The 23,384-nt window shown below is 40.1% G+C and overlaps 6 protein-coding genes across 6 annotated transcripts; 3 read left to right on the top strand and 3 right to left on the bottom strand.

Annotated features, from left to right (window-relative positions):
- Positions 1 to 959: 959 nt before the first annotated feature.
- Positions 960 to 6,493, top strand: LOC135937323 (macrophage mannose receptor 1-like). The gene is made up of 27 exons (XM_065480474.1): positions 960 to 1,001; positions 1,054 to 1,175; positions 1,233 to 1,275; positions 1,336 to 1,883; positions 1,939 to 1,972; positions 2,032 to 2,099; positions 2,155 to 2,257; positions 2,311 to 2,549; positions 2,606 to 2,662; positions 2,715 to 2,748; positions 2,803 to 2,870; positions 3,270 to 3,372; positions 3,428 to 3,684; positions 3,742 to 3,835; positions 3,889 to 4,053; positions 4,106 to 4,350; positions 4,424 to 4,480; positions 4,540 to 4,573; positions 4,628 to 4,695; positions 4,753 to 4,861; positions 4,918 to 5,029; positions 5,082 to 5,220; positions 5,271 to 5,321; positions 5,464 to 5,497; positions 5,554 to 5,612; positions 5,672 to 5,774; positions 5,827 to 6,493. Exons 2-27 carry the CDS (start codon positions 1,131 to 1,133, stop codon positions 6,072 to 6,074), a joined length of 3,117 nt encoding a protein of 1,038 aa, XP_065336546.1. The 5' UTR covers positions 960 to 1,001; positions 1,054 to 1,130; the 3' UTR covers positions 6,075 to 6,493.
- A 5,614-nt stretch (positions 6,494 to 12,107) lies between these two features.
- On the bottom strand, positions 12,108 to 13,118 carry RpL23A (ribosomal protein L23A). Its single transcript, XM_065479537.1, has 3 exons — positions 12,794 to 13,118; positions 12,610 to 12,737; positions 12,108 to 12,421 (listed from the first exon to the last, which is right to left on the bottom strand). Exons 1-3 carry the CDS (start codon positions 13,064 to 13,066, stop codon positions 12,160 to 12,162), a joined length of 663 nt encoding a protein of 220 aa, XP_065335609.1. The 5' UTR covers positions 13,067 to 13,118; the 3' UTR covers positions 12,108 to 12,159.
- A 561-nt stretch (positions 13,119 to 13,679) lies between these two features.
- On the top strand, positions 13,680 to 14,090 carry LOC135937558 (protein POLR1D-like). The gene is made up of 2 exons (XM_065480714.1): positions 13,680 to 13,708; positions 13,769 to 14,090. The coding sequence occupies exons 1-2, from the start codon at positions 13,680 to 13,682 to the stop codon at positions 14,088 to 14,090; spliced, it is 351 nt and encodes a 116-aa protein (XP_065336786.1).
- Positions 14,091 to 14,469: 379 nt separating this feature from the next.
- On the bottom strand, positions 14,470 to 17,492 carry LOC135937864 (uncharacterized abhydrolase domain-containing protein DDB_G0269086-like). The gene is made up of 7 exons (XM_065481168.1): positions 17,024 to 17,492; positions 16,705 to 16,960; positions 16,197 to 16,641; positions 16,049 to 16,136; positions 15,831 to 15,996; positions 15,192 to 15,433; positions 14,470 to 15,143 (listed from the first exon to the last, which is right to left on the bottom strand). Exons 1-7 carry the CDS (start codon positions 17,149 to 17,151, stop codon positions 14,801 to 14,803), a joined length of 1,668 nt encoding a protein of 555 aa, XP_065337240.1. The 5' UTR covers positions 17,152 to 17,492; the 3' UTR covers positions 14,470 to 14,800.
- Positions 17,493 to 17,825: 333 nt separating this feature from the next.
- Positions 17,826 to 20,490, top strand: Vps45 (vacuolar protein sorting 45). The gene is made up of 11 exons (XM_065481166.1): positions 17,826 to 18,088; positions 18,155 to 18,353; positions 18,403 to 18,552; positions 18,602 to 18,852; positions 18,905 to 19,039; positions 19,096 to 19,236; positions 19,288 to 19,425; positions 19,486 to 19,644; positions 19,817 to 19,936; positions 19,992 to 20,119; positions 20,177 to 20,490. Exons 1-11 carry the CDS (start codon positions 17,996 to 17,998, stop codon positions 20,376 to 20,378), a joined length of 1,716 nt encoding a protein of 571 aa, XP_065337238.1. The 5' UTR covers positions 17,826 to 17,995; the 3' UTR covers positions 20,379 to 20,490.
- On the bottom strand, positions 20,477 to 23,277 carry AsnRS (asparagine--tRNA ligase). Its single transcript, XM_065481167.1, has 11 exons — positions 23,118 to 23,277; positions 22,917 to 23,065; positions 22,592 to 22,853; positions 22,381 to 22,538; positions 22,184 to 22,327; positions 21,980 to 22,128; positions 21,798 to 21,926; positions 21,118 to 21,367; positions 20,933 to 21,064; positions 20,747 to 20,878; positions 20,477 to 20,695 (listed from the first exon to the last, which is right to left on the bottom strand). Exons 1-11 carry the CDS (start codon positions 23,152 to 23,154, stop codon positions 20,564 to 20,566), a joined length of 1,674 nt encoding a protein of 557 aa, XP_065337239.1. The 5' UTR covers positions 23,155 to 23,277; the 3' UTR covers positions 20,477 to 20,563.
- Positions 23,278 to 23,384: the final 107 nt, after the last annotated feature.

Genomic DNA, 23,384 nt, shown 5'->3' with positions numbered 1-23,384 from the left:
CGTCCTATCGACTTTAAAAATTTGAAGTTCGAATTCGCCTGGAACTGCTCATCGGGATTCCTGTCCCGAAAAAAATACCCGATCCTAGCCCGATTCTCATATGACTGCTTAATATTTCTGCTCAGGATCCAAATTTCCTGGGAATTCCCGGATAACCAAAAATTTCTCGATCTCAATGGACGCTCTATTAAGTGTCATACAGTAGAATGTTACCCCTGGCGCCAGTGTATTGCCGGCGTCGAAATCTAAGGACTGATGAATTTAAAACCGTTTTATAACGAATGAGGAATTTAAAAGAATTGTTTTAAGAATAATCCAGTGATGATATGCGATGACACACGATAACTTAATATATAAATAATATTTATGTAGGGCTGTGGTATGAACCTGCTGATGGGTCTTTGAAAACAGTAAGAAATAAATATGATGAAATTTCAGTAATACTAATGAGCTCATTTCATTTTGCTATTTTACCTAATTTTTTTTAAGGTTGGGCGAAATTTGTGCAAAGACCAAGCTTAAGAAAGGCATTTTTTCTGGCTAGGTCTTTGGACAAGTTACATCCGTTCCCAGATAAGAGCCTAAAATAGGCCTAGCAGGGCTGCAAGGCCCAGCTGGGCCGCGGGGGGCCGTGCGGTCCCAAAGGGTGTAAAACCCGTCCCACTCGTCTCGACCAAATCCCGTCCCACTCGTCTCGACCAAATCCCGTCCCACTCGTCTCGGCCAAAACTTGACTCGTCCGTCTCGACGGTAATAAAAGACGTCATAAAAGCGGTCAGAATAGAAGTCTCCAGGACCAGTGGACGAGTCACGTCTATGACGTCCAAAGGACGTCTCTTTTCTTGGTGGGGGATATCTTTGATTGCTCCATTGATAGCGCTATGCACTTTAATAGTCACAGTCAGTAATTAATATTCTTTAAAAATTGCGGGTTTCAAAATGTCCTTTTTAGGCAGAGACGACTGCCAATCCTTCTAGGGTGCAAATTAAAATCATTAGAGGTCATTTTTATTCGTGAAGTTTTTTCCTGATGATTTTCAAGATTTATTTCAGTCCGAAAAACTCGGCCCCGCAGAATACTAATTAAGAAATGCTGTTCATCTTTTCTTCATCGGTGCAATGTAACAACAATGGCAATAACTCAACCCGACACAAAATCAACTGCAGAATCACGTGTAACGTTTTCTGAAATGTTAAATTTTATATTTTAACTGAATTTTCCTTTGGAACAGACAACTAATGCCATTCAATTATCTTCCTCTGTTCAAGACACAAGTGATATCATGCTTTATATAAATTGATTAAGAACTAAACTTAACAAAATTGAAATCTCAGTTCCACCAACCATTCCCGAAGAAAGAACGACAGCAGGCGTGGTGGAAGAGGTCACCACGCTTTCGTCTGGAGCCGATACTCTACAATCAGAGCCTTTAACTTTTCAAAAATTAACAACAGCTACAACTACCAATGGTGTTGAATCCTCAACAGATCCAACCAAAATTCTACAAACAACTCTTGGGCTGGCATCTACTGATACTACCACCACAGTAGAATCCGTAGAATCCATCGTAACAACAGCCAACACTCAAACGCCAAGTGTGGCATTGCCGACAGCCCCATCAGTTGAATTGCAATCAACTACAAAAGTGGCGACGACGCTAACAACAACCCTTAATATGATATCCACCGCGACAGCCACTAGAACGACAACAAAAACCCCTATGACATCATCCACGGTGACGGCCACGACTATAATATCGAAAACAACCAATACGCCGACTACAACTACGACAGCCACTGTAATGTCAATAACAACTACGACAACGACGACGACAACAACTACAACAGTGCCACCATGCATACCTTTCACCTGCAAACCAGACGTCAGACTTAAATGTTAGAAAAATTTCCTTTCCATATATTTTGTTGCAATTCTAGGCTGCGAAACTTGACGCAAAAGGACTGGTGGCATGTAAGTTTAAATTTTAAATGCAGCAAAACATGTTTTATTTCATTTTTTTAACTTTAAAGCAAACGCGGTGACCAACGGAGTTTTAAGACCTGCATGCGATCGTCTTTACCTGTTCAGCACAGATAAAGTTAACTTTCTAAATTAATTTTTAAATACACAAATTTATAATTTCAAATTAAAAGAAAGCATGGGCCGACGCGGCGAGCCAATGTTGCACTTATGGTATGTCATTAATTACTGTAGAATCGTGGCAACGTCTCTCTTGCATTTCCGACCTGATGAATAGTGAGTGTCCAAACATATAATCATGCCATCCGGTTTCTAGTTTAAAAAATTAGGTGGCGATGGCTTCGGACTGGCGGGGGAGTATCTGACTTCCTTGAGTGATTACCAGAAAGAAGGTTCGTACGTTTGGTGCAACGGAAACAACACGGTGCTTGGGAACCTGACGTGGAACACTGGCGAACCGAGCGGACAAGAGGAAGATTGTGGATCAGTCAAAATCGGGCCTGGTCCATTGAAAAGCAACGTCATCAATGATGTTAACTGTGCCTCCACTGTAAATTATATCTGCGAAGTAAATTTGATTTTTTTTTCTAAACAAAAAAGGTCAGATAAAACGAATGAATTTAGGTGCCTGTAACAACAACAACCAAGCCACCTTGCCTCAACTACACGTGCGAGAAAAAGGTATATTTTGGTGCCCCGCTTTTATAACTGAAACCTTATACGGATCTAACAGGCCACTTATCTCGACACAAACGACTTCATCGACCGTAAAATAATTTATTATAAAAATATATTATATAGCATTATACTTCTGCTCGCAGCATCTAAGCCTATCGAAGGAAAATTACGACTTGCGTGTGATAGAATGTATTTCTTTAGTGACACTCAGGTAATTTCAATCAACATCAAAACTAATTTAATCTGGAGCGTTGAGAAAAATGTCTCTACTGTAGGTTTCTTCCCAGACATAAAAGGGAACTTTTCGAACGCGAATTTCTCTGTTGTTTTATTTCCCGCGTTCATGGTTTCGACTTATTGTTGTAAATCAACTCGTGCGCTTTCGTTTGACCCCAATTGAGACGCGGATGGCTTCAGTAATTTTGACACAGAGCCACTAACGAAAACTTATTTAACATGGGAAAAGATAGGGGAGCGTGGATCTGCGCAGTGCGAACGCGCGTCGGTCCGCTAATAAACGTGACTGTGAATACAAGGACTTTATTTGAAATGACTGCTTATGCGTATTTTCAGTTGGATGAATATGATATTCAAAATCATAATTTTACAGAAAAACTGGCAGGAAGCCGCTTCAGAATGCTGTTCGCGTAACATGCAGCTGTTGAGCATTGAAGACGCGAGGGAAATTATGTGCTTGGGCACAATGCTAGCCAGTAAGAACAATCCAAAGTAAAACCTATACTTGCGTGGATATACAATTTAAAATAGGATCAAATTATGGCGGATTTGGTGGCACGTGGTGGACGGCGGGCAGTGACGAGTTCCACGAAGGCCACTTTACCTGGTGCACGGCAAACACGGCAAAGAATGTATCCTCGGATTTTAAATTTGGTGCAGGCGAGCCTAACAACGCGGGCGGAAATGAAAATTGCATAGAGATGGTCGTGGGTGGAGGCACGCCACCAGCAAATATTTATTTTAATGATAGACCGTGTGTCACCTACCGCGCCAAATATGTTTGCGAGGTAAAGCAAAAGAGTCTGAATCAAACTTGTAACCATTTTTAATGGTTATAATTCAAGACTTTCTCTCCGTCTTGTCCCTTCCCTCAATGTCCGACGTCTGTTCCTTGTCAAACTGACGCTGCAAAACTCGAAAACTCCAAAAAGTGGAAAAGTATAGGATTACAGTAGTTTTGAAGAACTCATTTAAAAATATCGATTAAAAAGGCAACTCCGACGGCGTATTTAGATCAGCCTGCGGCTCTCAGTATTTCATTTCCAAGGTAGGAAAAAGCAGAAATGATGCCGAGACTGAATGTTGCAAGTACGGCATGAAGCTGATGAGCATAGAGTCATTTCAAGAATTGGCATGCATTGCTGATATGAACAAAGGTATCAATTTTCAATTATTTCATCAACACATCACTCGCAAAGGTATTTCTAGCCGAGTTCAAGAACACCGGCGACCGTTTTTGGACTTCTGGAGTTAATGCAGGATTTGGTTGCGAATTTAAACATGGATTTTGCGGCACTAAATCACTGCTGTATCAAAATTTTTCCAATTGGTTCCCAAACGAACCATCGAGCCCTCTAGACGAGCGTTGCGTCGAAGTGAAGCTGGAATATGACCCGAAATTGATATACATCAATGACCTCTCGTGCACTGAATCAAGATATTTCATATGCGAGGTAGCTTTTGGTTCTCGCGGCTGAAACCTCTCTGTAATTATAGTATTAATTCATATTCAATTTTTCCAAAAAGGGAAACCAACCGGAATGCGCTCCTACATGCCCTAGCAAATCAACATGTGTCAAAGACGTACGGCACATTATGAGATTTTCAGTACTGCAATATAATATAAATGTTTTTCTATTTAGAATTCTCTTTTTAACTTGAAAGGAGAGCTTTTGAGTGAGAAAGCCTCGTCTGTTTCGAATTGCGTTTTTTACTGATGCTAATTTATAGACACAGCAAGCTATGGACGATGGGCCACTGGAAGTGAAAAGACTTATCTTTATGCCACTAGTAACAAGGTTCAGCTTACAATATAGATAATATAATTTCTTTTGATTATATGAACTCTTGTATAGTTATCTTGGACAAACGCCTACATTATGTGTTGCAAATTAGGAATGGATTTAGTTTCCGTGGAAACCGATTCGGAAATGAAGGCCATCTTCGACCTGAATAATAATGATGGCAGGAACAAAATAATAACATTTAAAGCTATAATTTAATTAAATGTCATTTTGCAGCGTTGCTTAAGTACAATACCGAGTTTTGGACGAGTGGAACCCAACTAGATTGCAATTTTCACTACACATACTGCTCCTCCGGCACCACTTTCTACAGAAACGACACTAAATGGTGCAAATTACACTTAAAAATGAGTGCTGCTTTTTAAGTTAGGCGTTAACAGGAAATCTGGCGAGCCAAACAATATAAACGAACAGCAGTGGTGCGTGCTTTCTCATTTCGGACCCTCAGCTACGTACGGCATAAGTCAAGCATGGCTAGCAGATGAAACTTGCACCGATTCGCTTGGTTACATTTGCGAGGTATTTTTTGGCATATTGTAGAATTTGTATCACTTTAAATTGATTTTCAGATGCCCTCAAAACCATGCACTTCAGCAACGTGCTACGATTATGACTGCGCTGTTGATCTACTCTTTTATTTTTATTTTTAGATTCAAATTTTTTGGTTTATTACGGATCAGCAGGGCAACTGTGCCCCATACATCCACATCCAGAACTTAACAAAAATAAAAATAAATTGAATTGCTTACGTTCTATTAAAAGCCTGCGAAAGCTAGCCAAGTGACAGCAATGACGGGTATGAAGTGTATTTTAAGGCGCATATTTATTATAAAATTTAAAAAAAATATTCAGGGCCTGATGGGAAGTTTCAAACGTTTTGTGGGAAAAAATACTTCTACCATAAGGATACGGTGAGATATTAATTATTTTTTTAACATAAAACTAAATGCAAACATTTTAAATCGCATAGAAAAATTATAAAGACGCCTTTTATGAATGTTGCAAATTCGGGATGAAACTCGTTTCCGTCGAGACGAACGCAGAGCGTGAATGCATTCACAACGGATTCAAATGTAATATGAAACTACACGATCTCTAAATTATAAATATAATGCTTTGGATCAGCTGCTGGATGGGGAACTGGTGCCGTGTGGACTTCAGGCACCTTTGATGGAATTGGTTGTGTTCGCTCTGCCGGCTGGTGTCCAGACGGAACATTGATTAGCAAGGATATTCCTTGGGGATCAGGGGAGCCCAATTTTCCCTATGTTGAAAGCTGCGTGAATCTCTACGTCAATGGTGGAGATGCTGCGACTACTTTTCTCAATGACCTGGGATGTGGTGTCGCTATTCGTTTTCTTTGCGAAGCATAAATTCTTTATTATAAGTTTGATAGTTGAAATTAATGCTTAGAAATTATATTCGAAGCCAAAACTAGCAACTTATGTCGTTTCAGATTGTTTGATGGGTCAAAAAATAAAAATAAACTAAAATCATTTATCTACATAGAACTCTGGTTAATTGTCATATTAGACAGATTTTTTAATAATTTTAACTAACTTTGACAAAAATTGCAATGCAACACGATACCTTTTTATTTATGTAACACAGGTGTGTCATCAAATAAAAAAAATATTTGGGATTCTTTAAAACCAAATAAGCCATTGAGGCATATTATATAATATGGTTGCTTTCTCACTGCAGCCTTAATATTTGTCACATGGTTAAGATATTTTCTAGGGATGTGTATGAAAGTATGATAATTAAAGTTCAATACTTATTCAACCCCTAACTCACCCTCTATGATTTTTCGACAGAAAACGGGAAATTACACTTCTTTTAGGTCGAAATCAACTTTCAGTTTAACTATTATCAGGGGTTGTTCATATTTCCGGGCATATCACACCTCAAAACAAACCCCTTTTCAACCCCCAAACTCAAGCAAATACCGAACCAAGCGGAAAAACTCCTGTTCGAAAAATTTTTGGACAATATTTGTTATGGAAATAGAAGTCCACCTTGCGTAGGTCACATTTCGTTAACAATTTTTTCAAATTATTCCTGAGAATCTTTTATTTTACTTTTTAACTTCCTAAAACATATTCCTTGGTTGGTCAAATTGAAATTTTAATGCCATTTTATTGTATTCATTTCATGATTTGTCTTCAAGAAATAATACTATCAAAATCGAAAGTCTTCTGGTCTATGAATTGAAATGGACAATTATTCAATTTTTAATAATAAAATACAAACCAAACAAGCTAACTAAATTGCCCTAAAATATACTAGAACGCGCAGCCCCATTAATTAAGCTTCCGAGAATATTGTTTTTATGACCGTGCGTCAGTTGGATCGAACCTTTCTCATTATTATTGAATTAAAACAGAAACCAACGTCCACTGCAAAACTCCTGTGGTTACGCTGCCATTTCCCAGTCGACATTCAAACAATTTGTTACAAAAAAGGTTAAATTTGTGATTTGATTTGAAATTCGGTCATGAAATGATCAAAATTTAAAATAATCTACAAAAAAGACAGCGATGCCCTTATGTATTTTTTGTCGTCGACGACCACACACGTTACTATTGCATTTTTGTTCCCCCCCCCCCTATCTATCTCCTTTCCGCTAAAACGCGCAAGTTAATTTTGGCTCGGCTGCAAGCAAACCCGCTGAGTGTTCTTATTCTTAAAGGGCTCACGCGTGCGGTGGATCGAGTTTGGCTGGACGAACAAAAGAGACAAGCAAACCGAAAAACAACAGTCACGTAAGCGGCTGAAAAGAAACGCGCGCGCGTCCAGATATAGGGTTCACTTGTAATTCTGCAACGAGAGCGAGTAAATAACGAGGCGGTGGCGGCAGCGGCGATAACGTTTCAAATATGCTCGCAGATCGAGTGTCGAGGCGCGTGTGTTTCTTATAAAGGGATTATGCGATGCGGGTGGAAGTAAAGAGGCCGCCTCGCCTCCCTGGTGAATAATATGGAATTGGTAATGATCAAGTAATTGACGGCAAAAGTCACTTGGGCGTTGACGTGAACACGTGTTTGCTTCTGCCTATTTGCATTGAATTTGTCAAGCAACCACGATGTTGATTTGCATGAATGTGTGTGAAAGGGGTAGGGAAATGATCAGGACACTGCAGCAGTCAATCATCGCCTCTGCGCCCACGGATTTCCTAGTTTGTTTAGGACTGCGTTGGTTTAGTTTGTAATAATTAAATGCTTTGCCTTCACCAACCCCAAGTGTCTAAAATTAAAAATTCAGAGCAAATTTTAAAATGCAGAGAGCTAGTTTAAATTTATTTTTAATATTTTATTACAAAAGAAACCCGCCTCCTAACATACAGGGTGGTCGGGTTGTTTAAAAGCTTCAAAGGGAGGGTGTTCAGAAACTGTCTGAGTTTTTATGACTGAATTTTGAGTGGTCACTTCGCTGTGCTTGCAAGAGAAAGTTTCCTATCAATTGGAAAAATGTTACGGAAATTGTTTTCTAGACCCAATGTGAAGAAATATTATTGATAAGAATTCAATGAAATTTAATTAATTTAAAATCAGTTGAATAAAAATGTTTTAAATACAAAATTAATTATATTGAACATTCCTTCCACCGGCGGAAGTTGAGTTTTGGCTGTTAAAACGTCTATTGCGTCTTACCAATTCTAATTTTTTTAAATCATCCTCTATTCAAAACAGGAGTGTAAAATTTTCATTGAAACAGTTGAAAAATTGCAATGATTTAAATTATTCACTTTTCGACAAGGGGAATGAATGAGGGTTGAGGGGTGAGCACCCCAAAAACCATTCAGCTCACTAGGGGAAGTCAAGCCAAATCGAACGGTGTACAGTTTTTGCATTTCTGACCCTTAGAACCCGAGATTTGGCGCTCGAAACATTTGCAAAAATTCGAGTTTTTTGAAATTAAAATTCCAATTTCTTGGAAACGAAGCCAAACCACGCCTTGTAAGTTTCACACAAGTTCAGACGTACCCTAAGACCACTTTTGAGGGGCGTTTCGTATGTATAAAAATTTTCAAAATCCCAAAAACACCCTGAAATTTTCGAAAATGAGCCGTGGTGACCTTTGACCTTGACCGATGAATTTGGTGTTCATTCGATCGGGCTCGAAGAGAGGAGTTCATTGCACACCTTAAATTTGTAATTTGCACCGATAAAAAATTTGCAAACTAATCACCCCCAAAAATGATAATTTTGACGTGTTTTTTTCAGTTTCTCTTTTAGTTCAGAAAACTGCTTGTGGGATTTTCGCTCACAATTATACTCAGCATTTTTTCTACGAATGGATGCTAATCTACTTGGAGATAAGGCCAACACAAGCGTGCATCGAATATTGTATTTCCGACAAGTGCATGCGCAAGCATAATAAAATTATCGCGTGGTCAACACCTGAAACAACAGCTCGTCGCTCTCAAAACGCGCGCGAGATAACGCGCCGCGCTGCACGATGAGAGCAGGAAAGATCGAGCAAATTAACCGTTACCGCGTGCATAATTGATTAATTAGTACTGCATGTTTATCAAAGGCAAATAAAATGCAAATATGGCTTCGTTTACTAACTTCCTGCAACTCGTCGCAAAAGATGGAATCGAGTTATTTTGTGCTAATACTGTAGCTGCAAATTTCATAAATTTTTAATTCGGTTTAATTTAACTTTGGCTCCAAGGATCAAACTTGCAATGAGAAGTCGCAGGCTGGTGATTTAAATAAAATATTTGAGTGAGAGGAACCGTTACGTTTTAGATTTTACCGAATTTCTCAAATTATTAAACGGTATATTTGTCAGCTTTTTTTCGCTTTATTCCTCCTGGCGTAATAAACAGTGCTTTTAATTAAAGAGACAGCCGTGATCTACTAATTTAAAAACGACAATCTGGAGAAATTATAGTTGTCTCCCAAGTAAATCTGTATATCCCTTTTAATCCTTTTATATCTGACTGTTGATAAATCATAATAATTACACGCGAACCGGTAGATTTGCTACCTTCCTTTGCTCTTTCAATTTTCGCGAAGCTTTCTAAGAAGTTGCTTTTGGTGCCAGCAATAACTCATTGTCGCCGAGTGCGGTTCCGTGTTTACCACCCCCGCGCGAGCTATGCAATCCATTTTAGTTTTCAAGTTTTACTCCAGACAGTTGTGTAATTATTCTTCAGTGGATTCTATTTCAAAGTGAAGAGGTTGGAAAAGCGATATTCTTCTATACAACTACTATTTATTAAATAACATGGCCTAGTTTTCATACCGAGAAGAGAATATATTAAATTTTTGTTGTTAAATACGTCCTACTGTTACATTACAATAAGTAACAGCAGATAATAACGGCTAATAATAAACTCTCTCGCTCGAGAGAGCGCCTGCAGTTTGAGCAATTATGCAACCCGCGCGGCTTCCGTGTCTGGCGGGTTTGCCGTGTTGCCGACCGTGTGTGCTCAAAACTGTATGTACTTCAATGGCCTTTTTCTCTGTTCCCTTCCTATTAGAATATTCTATTCTATGCTCTACTTCCTAATTGGCAATATAACTAATAGCAAACTAATTGAAATAGACTACCAGCACATTTAGACAAATTATTGACAATACGTGGTATAGCTAAACATTCTAGATTTTTTTAATTCTCATAGTTTGGTATTGGTTTAATAATAGAACAGGAATCACCAGTAGCTGTGAATAGTCAATTATTTTCCTCTTTGAATAATTGTTTCGAAATTTTCCTTTCTTGAAATTAATTAATTAATTTAACCAGCCCGTTTTGGCTCGCATTGTTAAGGCATTCTCAGGAGTGTCAAAGCAATGGGAGGTATTTGAGCAGTTCGGAGATCTAATACTGGCTACCCAATGTCAGAAATGGCAAATAAAAAGTGGTTAGTTTACTGACTCGAAATGCTCAAATTTCTCAACGGGCTGGGAGGCGACTCGCTACTTGCTGGTTTGCACCTTTCCAGCATGCGTGATTTGGCTTCACGGGACAAAAAATGTCTAGCGTCTCAATGCAGTCCTCGGTGCGGAGGCCAGTGGCCCTTGAGTGGGCCTGGTGCGCCCATGTTGTCCGTTCGCGGTGTTATTGGGACCCGGGTTTCAGCATTCGTGCTAGTGCAGTCGCGCCCTTCCCGGTCCTCCAGTCCTCGGACAGGGATAAAAAAGAGCAAAAAATCTATTGAATTACGAAATGCTGTTTTCCCCTTACAATTCGACGACTTAGATTTTGGCGGGAATATGATATTGAAATCGTGTTTTGTAGAACACAACCCATTTTAAGCGGAAAATGTTTGATCCAACAAAATTTGAGATTTACAGTGAATAATCCTCATTAGTAATGAATGATTCAAAATCAGTGATAATTTAATTACGTGATGAAATTTTAAAATCCACTTAACATGACGAATCGATAAGTGGGTCAATGGTTTTCCTTTTTTGGAAAAAAATACCACCTAATTTTTAGATATTGGCCGGGAAATTTGGAACGGTTCAAGATAACGCTTTAAAAATTGAGCTGACTAACAGGTCATGTAGCTCCATTTTCGTCATTAAGAAAAAATCACATTCCATTTTTTTAAATTCTTTAATTAACCTGACGGGTCGAGAGCTTTGATCTGTTTCATTTAACGTCTTTACAAGCCAACTTTCAGCTAAACTAAACAAGTACTGTAAATTTGTAGGTTTATATATATCTGAAAATCTAAATAAATCGTCAAAATCACGTTCAAAACGTGGAACCTAAGGAGTTCATGTTATAAAAATGAAAATTTGATCGAAAATTAGAAAACTAAATACTCACAGAGGTAATTTTGAAATAAATATATTTAATTTGATTTCAAAATTTAAATTTTAGCACTGTTAAGTGGCTGTGTTCGTCCTCGCAGCCCTTGGATCAGCAGTAATTTTCAATTTAAATTATTCTCAATGTATAGACGGTAAAAAAAGTTTATAAAATAGATTACAAATATTATCTGATAAATTAGAACATTTTTAACCACTTCCAAAAATTAAATTAGCTTATTCCTGAATATATTTATTAATTCAACCTGCAAGTTTAACAGTCGATGGTGATTTTGCTACAAAAACGCCATCATATAAGGCAAAAGCCTATCTTTGCTAAATTGCTAAGCTGCAACATCAACTAAAATTTAAAAATTTTGCATGAATTTTGCTTGGTTAAAATTACCTTGAATATTGCGCTGCGACAGACTGCTTAAAACCACTCCTCAAAAGTAGGCGTATTAAATTCCTTTGATAAAATATTGAAACCTCTTATATAGATACCTAATGGTTGACTAATTCATTTAAAAAATGAAAATAAATCTTATCCTCCCAGAGTTTTTGATTCCTGTTGGTTAAAATATGACCTCAGATAATTTTAAAATGCTAGTGTACGTCTCATGAAAACAATAAAGCTGTGAGAAAAAAATGGATTTATTCGAAGGGACAAAACAAGTTGGGTCATAATTTAGATGATGCCAATCTTGTTGGCTTCGTCCAACGCATCGTAGTCTCTGGCCAACTTGACGTACGCCTTCTTCTTACCATCGGGCCTGATCAAGGTGTTGACCTTAGCCACGTTGATCTTGTACAACTTCTTAACTGCAGCCTTGACGTGGTGCTTGTTCGCCTTGGTGTGCACCAAGAAGACCAAAGTATTGCTGTCCTCAATCTTCTTCATGGCAGCTTCAGTGGTCAAAGGGTACTTGATCACATTGAAAGCGTCCATTCTGTTGGCAAATGATGCGAACTTTATACATTTGTACAGAATAAACAGCCAAAATATGTTCATGGCGTGACGCCATGCTTCAGTTCGTGTTATATTGTTGTTTTCATTTCGTTAAATCAAAGAGATTCCCACACAGAAATTCATCATTAGAACAGAGGAATTTATCCAATTATTTAAATATCAACACACCTGTCTCTCCTGGGCACCGATTTCCTGGGATATTTGGGGTTGCGGGGTGGCCGGAAGGTGTGTGGCCTGTGGAACTTGACGGAGGTCCTGATTTTCCTCACCCGCGTGCCGAATGCTCCCTTAATAACCTGCATTTGATGACAGAAATAGATAATCCGGAAGCTCCACATTGTGAAAAACCAACCTTGGTCTGCACTTTCTTTGCCTTGTTGATGGCAGCCTTCTTCGAAGCCGTTTTGGACTTGGCTTTCGCCGCATCTTTCTTCGGCTTGTCGGCCTTCTTCACTGCTGGCTTGGCAGGCTTGGCTGCGGGCTTGGCGGCGGGCTTGGCCGATTTCTTCTCAACCTTGCCATCCTTGGTTCCCTTTTCCTTCGCAGGAGCTGCCGGCTTTTTCTTCTCCTCGGCTTTGCTGGAGCCGGCGGCCGCGGGCTTCGGTGCTGTCTTTTTTGGAGCCATTTTAAGAAGAACGACTCTCTGCGACACGTGTGGTGTGGCAGATTCGGAAGAGCTGGGCAGAGCTAAGAGCTTTCTCAACAGTCTCCGCTTTTCGAAACAGCAGTGTACCAACAGAACTTGATACTTCTGAGCACAATGAGCTCTTTGGTAATTAATTAAAATTCAGTTGGCAGCTCTGTGGTGTTGGATGTAACACAGCTACACAAGCAAACGCTATGCAGCCACTTGTGAGTAGCAGGTCGAGCGCTATAGTCGACCAATCAGACACCATCAAAGGAAAATCTTTCCAGCTGCGACGATAAGGTAAGCTCTCTCATTGGCAAATGTCAGCCTCTGATTGGCTGAAAGCCGCGCTCGCCGCGCTTCGTTGAAGTCTCTGCGAATTTCTAAGTCACAAGAACGAGCACGCCCACGCCATTATTAATTCTGATTGTGAGCACGGTAGCAGGCAGAGGTAAGGAGATAGGCAGAGGTTTGTTTTCATAACAAAAATAAAGGATGCAACAACATATATTCTGCGGTAATTGAATTAAAAATTTATCAGATTTTCAACTTCACAAGAGAATGCAGCGTTTGGCTCACCATTAATATTCTTTTGAAGCTAAAATACACCATGGCAGATGATGAAGTGGAATTGGAGAAGTGAGAAATTTAAATTTTTGATGAAATTTTATTTCCACACCTAATTTGTGGATTTTGCAGGCGTGCAGTCGCGGAGCTGCTACGTGAAGCCACGTTGGGCGCTGCCAGAGCTTCTGAAGTTGGGCCTTCAGGTTGGAAAAAATGCCCTTTGATGAAAACCAACAAGCGCTTCCTCACGAACACCATTGTGCAGCATATTGGTGCCAACAGAGTGATTTCTAAAAGGAAACGTGAATCTTCAAGGAACAGGAAATCTCGTTCCCCTGAGAGAAAATCTTCAAAACACAGAGAAAAATCTGAGCGGGATAAAAGTGCTCGAGACAGTTCCAGACGTGAAGACTGTGATAAAGACAAAAGCAAGAAGTACAAAAGAGATGGTTGATGTAAATTTAACGTCATGGAGCAGTATTCTTTGTAAATTGTAAATAAAACTCATCAAGTCAAATTATTGTGTTATCTTTATTTGGCATCATCGCGTGATACAAAAATGTTAGAACATGTAATACAAATTACAAAAATATATTTGTCTTCTTCTTGAAATGAGCTGATCCGTAAATCTTGTTTAAGGCACTGAAATTGACCTGGAAAGGAACCTAGATACTTACACTCAGGGATGCTGCAGAGTGCAGTTATTTCCAAAACGGCATAGTCCACTCAAAAACCCAGGACATACTGCTTGGTTAGGATCCCAGTTACCATTTGCTTTGTTCCTGCAAATATGTGATAGTTAAAAATTGAATTCGCTAATTGATCCGCGCATGCCTGACGTGATCGAGAGGACTCTGGTAAGAGAGTGGGCCATTGGCCAAAGCGTCTAAGACGTTGAGTTGGTCCTCAAGCGCCTTAACTTCGTTGTCTCCGCGCGCGTGAGAGCACGCTTCACGAATCAAGGAGCAGCCAGCGCGTAGACGAGCTGCCTCCAAACTAGCTTCGCTCACAGACTTTTGCAACACTTTTTCCTGAAATGAAACAGTTAGGTTTGTCCGATACGCAACATTATTGATGGGAATTTCTTTCTGAGCTCGTTATCATATTTTGCGCATTTTTACCAGTGGGGAAAAAGGAATATTGTGCAACAGACAGCGATAAGCTTTATGGAAATGTCTCTAATTTAAATTCGGAAGGTGAATTTTGATTTTTTTTTCGCTGGATGAAATATAAATCCTTGAAAAGAAGCAGCGGAAATGGACTTCTTGCCTCAGATATCAGTTGATGCAGTTTGAGCGTGTAAGTTTGGTGCTGTTTGGAGGAAGCAGCGGCAGCTGCCTCTACCTCCGCAAGTCGGCGGCGCAACATTTCAGCTTCCTGCTCCAGTTGCGCACGCTGACCACCAGCTGCAGCAGCAACTGCCTGCGCTTCCTGCTGGTCGCTCAGGTTTTTGTCCAAGTCTCTGCGCAGGGATGCAAGTCGCTCTTCCTGCTCTTTGCTCTTCTCTCTGCGGACCTATGTGATAGACAAATAGAATTGCAAATTGAAGACTCACATGAATTTTTCCTGGTCAGCTTCCAAGGCTCGCAGTTGCTTGATTCTCTCCTCTTCGGTGAGGAGCGGAAGAGACTGCGCCAGCGCGTTTAACGAGGGTAGCTGCAGTTCACTATTGGCTTTGGCTTTGTCCAGCTTCTCTTGGGTCGCGTGTTGCAGTCTTTTCTGTCGCAATTCTTCTTTCCTTTTGAGCAATGCCTTCAGACGCAGGTACTCAGCTTGCTTGCTTTTTGAAAGCACCGACTAAAAACAAAATACATTGTTTGATTTATTTTTAGCTCCAAAGGAACTCTGAAAACGGTGGTTTTTCCAACTCGACTTCAAAGAAATTGAAGGTTTTTTTAAATTGATTAGATATCTCAGCTCGATTAAAAAGGGTAAAAAAGAGAAAAAGAAAAAAATTACTTTTGTTTAGCACTATCACACTTCATGTTTAAAATATTGTCAGCTGCCAATGAAATGGCCAGCCACCGGGAAAAATTCGGCTAAGCTGGTCCTGCCAGCCAATGCTTGAAATCTCGAGGCTGAGACCTCTGAAAATAGTCAACTATTTCCCAAAAACCGTCTTATTTTCAAAAGAATACTAGATTGGTGGTCCTTGTAAATATTACAAAACATTTGATGCAAAAAATCGGTTTACCAATGGATGATTAAGAGGAACTTGTTTAGCTGGCGACTTTTGGTTCCTGCCGCCTGCAGTCTTCTTTGGTGGGGAAGCTACCTTTTTTTTCTTCTCCTCCGCAGTTTCCCTGATCTTCTTCAACATTTGATCAATGTTCCCAGCAACGTTGTTTTGATCTTTTTCACTATTTAAATTCAATTAAAATAAAACCTTTCAAGTAAAATCGAACAGCTAACCTCCCTGATTCTGAATCACTTGAGTCTGGTCCTATAGATATGATAAATCTTCCATTAGTGTGGGAACTAGTTTGCTCGGTCACAGCATCTAAAATTTAAATAAAAGATAATTGTGGTAATTATATTAAAAGTTACTGCAAATCCTAACTTTTTGGCTTATCACTGTTATTGGCTACAGTTTCTGGGACCTGGACTTCATTATTTGTACTCTCGGTCTCATTCTCCTTGTCTTCAGAAGACTTTTTGATTTGCTTTAACAGACTAAGTCGGAGAGCTTCCTCGTCCTCGTCTGTTTCTGGATCACAGACTGCAGGGCTTGGCGGGCTCGGTGCCGGTGAGGTGGTCGAGTCCAAATCATCCACCGGCGTCAGAGGACAAGTCGGGCTGTAAGGCTCATCTGGATTTGATTTCCGTTGTTTTTTCTTGTTCTTCCCGCCCCACTTGGCCTCGAGACTGCTTTTCAAAGCATCAAGTCGCAGCTGCGTCAGCTCCTTTTCAGTTTCTTCCATCTCTGCTGAATTGTCCTTTCCTGTCTCCTCATCGTCAATTTGCACCACTTCAAACGTCTTTGGCGGTACCTCCAGCACCTGGATCTGAAAAAACATTACATTATGTGGAATGCGAAAACAACATGGCTGCAAATTAAATTATCATACTTCATCTTCCTGAGGAATTTCTGCAGAAGCAGACTCGGCTGGCGGAGTAGACACGGCTGGCGGAGGCGTACTTTTCTCAGCTGCTTGCAACCGACGACGAGTTTTGGCAATTTGAGTGTCGATATGTTCCCTATATTCGTTATCATCGCTCGGGCGGCGTTTTCTGCTTCGAGGAGGTTGCTCTCTTCGACTCGAATGCGGCCTTTTTATCTTGTGAGACCGAACTGACCGATGATTTTTTGAAGGCGGCGAAATCCTGAAAACGGGCTTTGGAACGTTACAAGAGGAATCGACCTGAGTATTGAGATCATGGCCATGCCTGCGATGCTTAGAACGGTTCCTAGAGCGACGATTTCCCTCCTCTTCCGAGTCACGTATTTCGCCCTCTTCAGCGCTGTCGGTTGAAGTTACGTCGCTCATGGTCTTCGGGTCGTAGATGTTGCCCATGCGGTTCAAACTATTGCGACCACTTAAATATTCTCCTACAATCTAACTGTGGGTTCACGAAATATGCATCAAGTTGTTATCAGTCGCAACAGCGCTTTCAGCAAAAGGCGAGTCAACCTTGTGTGCCACCTTTTACTAAAGGTTCACCCAACACTTACATGTTTAACGGAATGTATTTACACTTAAGAGTAATTTCGCGACATTAATTTGTGTTTCTTCACCATCTGCATCTGTTAAACTAAACTAAATCGTTGCACTAAAAATAATACTAAAACGTGAGAATTGAGAAATCTTTCCAATAAGCTGTGTTGCGTACTTTCGACGTTTGGAGTGAGGTGAGAGGTGATGCGTGTAAGGAGTGAGGACTGTTAGGTGATGTGTGCTGTTCGGAGTTGCGCGCCGCCATTTTAAAATACTTGTAAACGCTTGTAAAAGTGTGGCACACAGCATTTCTCAACTCGCACACTTTAACTTTTATTTAACCTGCATAAATTATTAATTTAAATACAGTTCATAATAATCTCCATCTGTTGAGCAAACAAAAACCGTGAAGATCATCTGGTTAACGCAAAATTAATTTGAACTCCTTCTCAACTCCTGTCTGTACTCCCATCTCACGTACACATTCAAGGGGCGTGCCGTGTGGTTCTCATATTATTTCGTATCCCTTATCCCCAAATCGTGGGCGTAGCTATGTGTAGTTGAAAATTTACAATTATTTTCTTTTGAGAAATAAAAAAATCGACGATAAGTCGAGCTGTCACTTTTCTGTCGTTATAACACAATTAATTTACTGTTAGCAAAGTTTCAATTTGCAATCTGTTCCGTGGGCTTGTTTGTCAAAATGAATATTTTGCAAGCGGTTCGGTCTTACATCTCCAAAATGTGTGAGGAGTCCGGTCCAGGGATGAAATTGCTCTTGATGGACAAAGATACAGTGAGAATTGAGAATCTTATTGTTAGTGTTTTTTTCAATTTTTGGCTAATCTTTTTATAATTACAGACAAGCATTGTCAGCATGGCATACAGCCAGTCGGAAATCCTGCAAAAAGAAGTGTTTCTTTTCGAAAGAATCGACGTTGCAAGCAATCAGGAGCACATGAAACACCTGAAGTGCATTGTCTTCGTTCGACCGTCAAGTGAAAACATTGCCTACCTAGCCAAAGAATTACAAGAGCCTAAATATGGCGTTTATTATTTATGTACGTTTTATTTATATTCATTACGATATCAATCGATGTGTACTTGTAGATTTCAGTAACATTCTCTCGAAGGCTGATCTTAAAAAGCTAGCCGAGTCTGATGTGATGGAGTCAGTCAGAGAGGTGCAAGAATTCTACGCAGATTACATTCCGCTCTCGCCGTTTCTTTATTCATTGAATATTAAAGGAGCTACAGAAGGTATTCATTCGACTACCTTTAAAAACAAGTAATAATATTTATATTACAGGTCTCCAATGGCGTTCATATAATTTGTTGAGGAGCGCTCAGGGAATCACCTCTCTGTTGCTGTCTTTGAAGAGGAACCCTTTCATCAGGTTTCAGGCAAACTCTGATTTGTCCAGGAGATTGGCTGATAAGGTTCGAGAAATCCTGTCAAAGGAGTCGGCCCTCTTTGAGTTCAGGAACGAAACCGACTCTGCCACGATTTTGCTAATTTTGGACCGGCGCGAGGATGCTGTCACGCCCCTTCTTCTGCAGGTTCAAATTTAATTTAATTTGTCGCTTTTTTCTGAAGATTTAAATTGTTCAGTGGACGTATCAAGCGATGGTACACGAATTATTGACCATCACAAACAATCGGGTTAGTTTGGCAAACGTGCCAGGCGTGTCTGATGAACTCAAAGAGGTCGTTTTGTCTGCTGAAAATGACGAGTTTTACGCGCAGGTAATTTAAAGTCGAGTTCTATTTTGCCTTGTATCTGCATTGAAATTCATTCACAGGCCCAGTACAACAACTTTGGGGAAACTGGACAGAAAATTAAGAACCTGATGGAGGAGTTCCAGAAAAAGGCGAAGAGCACACAGAGAGTTGAAAGCATTTCCGACATGAAAACTTTCGTGGAGGCTTATCCACAGTTTAAGGTTGGTTCTTGAATGCTAAATATGGAATTGTACTAAAGTTGATGGCTTTAGAAAATGTCAGGAACTGTGGCCAAACACGTAACCGTTGTCGGAGAGCTGTCATCGAAAGTAGGAAAGCATCAGCTGATGGAGGTGTCTGTTGCTGAGCAGGAAATCACTTGCAGGAATGATCACGCGCAACACCTAAATGTACAGAAATGAAATTAAGGTTCAATTAGACCAATAATAATAATAATATTATTATTTCAGAGTGTGAAGCAGTTGATAGCGAACAGTTCGATCCGCGACGAGGATGCACTTCGGCTTGTCATGCTGTACGCTCTCAAGTACGAAAAGCACAGCAACAATGCACTTGTTAATTTGATGGAAGCGCTCAAAAAGCGAGGGATTGAGGAACAGAAGTGCAAGGTCAATCATTTTTTTCTAAAATCTTGTTCTTGCGATTCAAAAATCTGACCAAAATGTCTTTTAATCAGGGTTTGTAGATGTGTTCATCTAAATTTTTCCACAGCAGGCTTTTTTTGGCAAAAAACAGCATTTTTTTAACAAATTATCTTATTTTAATGCATAAATGTTTCAGTTGGTTTACAACTTGCTCGAGTTTGGAGGTCAACATGCTCGCCAATGCGACCTGTTTGGCACCCAGATGGACGTGACAGATGTCAACAACGTCAAGAATATCGTTACCAGAAAACTAAAAGTAAATGAGTTGACAGATAAATAATCAAATCCACAATAATTCAATTTTCCTCTAGGGATTGAAAGGAGTGGATAACGTCTTCACGCAGCACAACCCCCTTTTGAAAGATACACTTGAGGATTTAATCAAAGGAAGACTGAGAGACACTTTGTTCCCCTATCTAGGAAGCAGCACCATGAGGAAGTAATGAGTTTCATAATTTGGATAATAGCTCAATTTTGATATTTATCATAATTTCAGGGCCCAAGACGTGGTTGTATTTATTGTTGGCGGGGTGACTTACGAAGAATCTTGCCTGGTCAACCAAATGAACAAGGAGCTCTCCGGGGCCCGAATTATTTTGGGTGGCACCACAATGTTGAATTCCGCTGCCTTCATGGATGAAGTGCAGATTGCCACACAGGGCATCCCAAACAGAAGGACGCGATCAAAATTTAGATAAAACAGCAGCTAGTTGTCTAATTAATAATTCCAACCTCATGCTAATCATTCGTCTATTGTGATTTATTATTAAATATTCGTTTATTAAAAGATAACTAATCTTTTTCATGAGACGGTCAAGTTTATTTAAATTCCATTATAAATTAAACAATTCCCAAGGGAGAAGCAAGATTTTGCAACTTGAATTTAGGGCTTGCAACGCTCAAGGAAGCGTGGATACAGGCACACTTCTCTGATGTGGTATCTGTTGAGCAGCCAGCACAAGAAGCGTTCGAGACCGAGGCCATATCCACCATGAGGGCAGGAACCAAACTTTCTCTACAAATTGGCGATGAGATTGGATTGACAAAAATCAAGGGATGTTTTTACCTGGTCAATGTACCAGTAGTAAGGAGTTGGATCAATTCCTTCACGTTTGTAGCCATCGAGCAGCTCCTGCGTATCCCAAGAACGCATGGAACCTCCGATAATTTCACCAACACCAGGCAGGAGGACATCAACCTTAGGTCCAACAAATGTTAGCTTTAAATTGGAGGAGAAATTAATAAAAATTACAGATTCGGTTAGTCGCTTGTCTTCTGGGCACTTGGCCATGTAGAAAGACTTGATTTCGGCGGGGAACCGGCAGAGCATAATAGGCTCGTTGATGGCGTCTGTCATTTTTCGCTCAGGCATTTCAGGAATGTCCTAGAGAAAAAAACATCAATAACTGAGGTAAGCCAACAATAATTTAAAATTACCTCTCCAAACTCATAGAACGAACCGTCCTCCTTGGTAATGTTGTTAGCTTTAAGGTACTCGATGGCTTCCGAGTAGTTCATCCTGCGGAAGGGCTTCTTTGGCTGCTTGAAGTCAGGGTTCAGCTCCTTCACCATGTATCCGAAAGGCGAGTCAAGCACTCGTTGGACGACGTCGCAAACCAGGTCTTCCAGGCGGTCCAGCATCTCCTCAAAAGTGATAAACGGACACTCACCCTCAATGTGAGTGTACCTAAAAACGTTACAACATAATATATTTGTAATATTTGTTTAATAACTTCGTTTATGTAAAAAATTACTATGAAAATATAACCAAATTTTAAAAACATGTCGGTCCTGAGTACCATGATGGCTTCCAAAGGGTAAATTTGCATTATATTCTGGAAGCTCTTGAATTTGCCGTTCCAACAGTGATTGAACCAATAACGTGCCCATCAGGGCATGATTTATTAGCTGTTTGTATAGTCTAATATGACTTCAGCGGTGACCCAAAGCATGCTCCATGGGTAAAATTAAACTTAAATGAAATTTGGATTTTCCCACCATTCACTTGAACTAAAAAAGCCTTTGACCTTTTGTTCCCTTCTGTTTCTTTGATAAGTTGCATTTGATCTCAAATTTTTAATTGGAAAACCCCACGAAAAGCAACAAAAATAAATTACTCTGCAAGGTGGCGTCTTGTCCTGCTCTGCTCGGCACGGTAGCTTTGTGCAATGCTAAAGACATCTCCCATGGCAGGAAGAACGGTTTCCAAGTAGAGCTGCGAGCTCTGGGTCAGGTATGCGTCCTCACTAAAAAAAATAAATTCAGTAAAGCCCACAAGTTGAATTTCTTTTGATAGTACCCAAAGTAGTTAAGAGTGAAAAGGGTAGCGCCGCCCTCAACCTGAGTCTGCACCAGGGTGGGTGGCGTCACCTCGAAGTAGCCCCTGTCGAAGTAGTGGGAGCGGAAGGCTTGCATAACAATCGAACGCATTTTCAGGATCATCGCAGTCTGTTGAAATTAAAATTAAATTAATGACGCAATCTTAGAAATTATTGCGTATTACATTTTCTCCTCTTATCATGATGTGCCTGTTATCAAGCTGAACATCAGGATGCGAATCCTCATTGAGAATTGCATCAGCTCCACCAGGGGGAGCATCTCCAATCAGCTCCCAGAAGTCAACCTGGAGTTCGTGACCACCGGGGGCCTGCAAATTTCATGATTTATGAATAATTCAATGTTTAATTTCAAACAACCCACATTTTTTCCCTCAGGCACCACCTGAAGGGTGCCATAAAGCAAAACTGAGGCCTCAGTTGAAAGGGTCAGAGCATTGTAGGTCTGGCAAAGCAGGTCGTTGAGCACGCACTGAAGGTAGCCAGTGCCATCTCTCAGGGTGATGAACATTAAGGATTTACCTGATTAAGAAGAAAAATTAGATTAAGAAATTTCAATTCAATTTTGATTCAACCTTGACGTCTAAGTCGGTGAACCCATCCATAAATCTTGACCCTTGAACCCCTGTACTTTTCACACGCTTGGATTTTGGTTTTTATAGCCACTGGCAAAGATGCATCTTCTTTCAGAGTAATCTTCTTGGCTTCCTCCAGGTTCTTGTTTCTCTTATCAGCATCTTCCTCTTCCCTCTTAGCCTTGTCGTTGGATTTGTGCTGCTCTCGAACCCAATTCTTCTGGTTTTTCTTCAACTGGGTTTTTGACGCCGGCTCGAATTTCTAAATTCAAATCAATACATACATATGTACATACAATTTCAAAAAATAATTATTCAAATTTACCTTTTCCGCATCCTTTCCGTCAACATAAATAACAGGGAACGGCTCTTTCCCAGCATGATGCATGGCCCGGAGGATTGTTTTGAAGGGCTTGCCCTCGGTGCCGTCACCCGCATCGTCATTGCCGGTCTTGTCCGACGTGTAAATTTCAGCTGAAAATGTTGGTTTAGAAACGCAAATTATTGCTAGACCAATCATCCTTACTCAGAGACATTTTCTTCAAGTCCTCTTCTACTGGCATTACTACACTTTCAGACACGCGGCACCGACTATGTAATCAAAAAACTTCGCCAATGCGGTAGATTCCTAGATTCTGATGTAATCCGGAGAGTTCGTGATTCGTGGTCGTGCACCTCTATTTTTCTATCATGCAGTAGTCGTGCTCAGTGTTGCCAACATGACTTTTCAAAAGAAATTTTTGTCGTTGTCGCTTTCTCTTTTACCATTACTGTTGTTAGTTTTTGTCATTAA

The sequence above is a fragment of the Cloeon dipterum genome, chromosome 2 (genome assembly GCF_949628265.1).
Source record: "Cloeon dipterum chromosome 2, ieCloDipt1.1, whole genome shotgun sequence".
Classification (NCBI taxonomy): Eukaryota; Metazoa; Arthropoda; class Insecta; order Ephemeroptera; family Baetidae; genus Cloeon; species Cloeon dipterum.
Note: the sequence above shows the minus strand (reverse complement) of the source record. Positions and strands in the feature narration are given on the sequence as shown.

Bases quoted from the DNA above. Each gene is read 5' to 3' on its own strand.
- LOC135937323 (XM_065480474.1), top strand. From the start codon at position 1,131: ATGGCAATAACTCAACCCGACACAAAATCAACTGCAGAATCACGT. The intron at 2,871-3,269 runs GTAATTTCAATC...ATAATTTTACAG, and splicing joins ATTTCTTTAGTGACACTCAG to AAAAACTGGCAGGAAGCCGC. The intron at 5,221-5,270 runs GTATTTTTTGGC...ATTGATTTTCAG, and splicing joins CGCTTGGTTACATTTGCGAG to ATGCCCTCAAAACCATGCAC.
- RpL23A (XM_065479537.1), bottom strand. From the start codon at position 13,066: ATGGCTCCAAAAAAGACAGCACCGAAGCCCGCGGCCGCCGGCTCCAGC. The intron at 12,738-12,793 runs GTTGGTTTTTCA...CATCAAATGCAG, and splicing joins CAAAGAAAGTGCAGACCAAG to GTTATTAAGGGAGCATTCGG. The intron at 12,422-12,609 runs GTGTGTTGATAT...ATTTGCCAACAG, and splicing joins TCGGTGCCCAGGAGAGACAG to AATGGACGCTTTCAATGTGA.
- LOC135937558 (XM_065480714.1), top strand. From the start codon at position 13,680: ATGGCAGATGATGAAGTGGAATTGGAGAA. The intron at 13,709-13,768 runs GTGAGAAATTTA...TGGATTTTGCAG, and splicing joins GATGAAGTGGAATTGGAGAA to GCGTGCAGTCGCGGAGCTGC.
- LOC135937864 (XM_065481168.1), bottom strand. From the start codon at position 17,151: ATGGGCAACATCTACGACCCGAAGACCATGAGCGACGTAACTTCAACC. The intron at 16,961-17,023 runs GCATGGCCATGA...GCCCGTTTTCAG, and splicing joins AACCGTTCTAAGCATCGCAG to GATTTCGCCGCCTTCAAAAA. The intron at 15,434-15,830 runs GTAAACCGATTT...TTTTGTTTTTAG, and splicing joins TTCCTCTTAATCATCCATTG to TCGGTGCTTTCAAAAAGCAA.
- Vps45 (XM_065481166.1), top strand. From the start codon at position 17,996: ATGAATATTTTGCAAGCGGTTCGGTCTTACATCTCCAAAATGTGTGAG. The intron at 18,354-18,402 runs GTACGTTTTATT...GTGTACTTGTAG, and splicing joins ATATGGCGTTTATTATTTAT to ATTTCAGTAACATTCTCTCG. The intron at 18,553-18,601 runs GTATTCATTCGA...TTTATATTACAG, and splicing joins TATTAAAGGAGCTACAGAAG to GTCTCCAATGGCGTTCATAT.
- AsnRS (XM_065481167.1), bottom strand. From the start codon at position 23,154: ATGCCAGTAGAAGAGGACTTGAAGAAAATGTCTCTGA. The intron at 22,328-22,380 runs GTGGGTTGTTTG...TGAAATTTGCAG, and splicing joins TGGTGCCTGAGGGAAAAAAT to GCCCCCGGTGGTCACGAACT. The intron at 21,368-21,797 runs GTAATTTATTTT...TAACGTTTTTAG, and splicing joins ACAAGACGCCACCTTGCAGA to GTACACTCACATTGAGGGTG.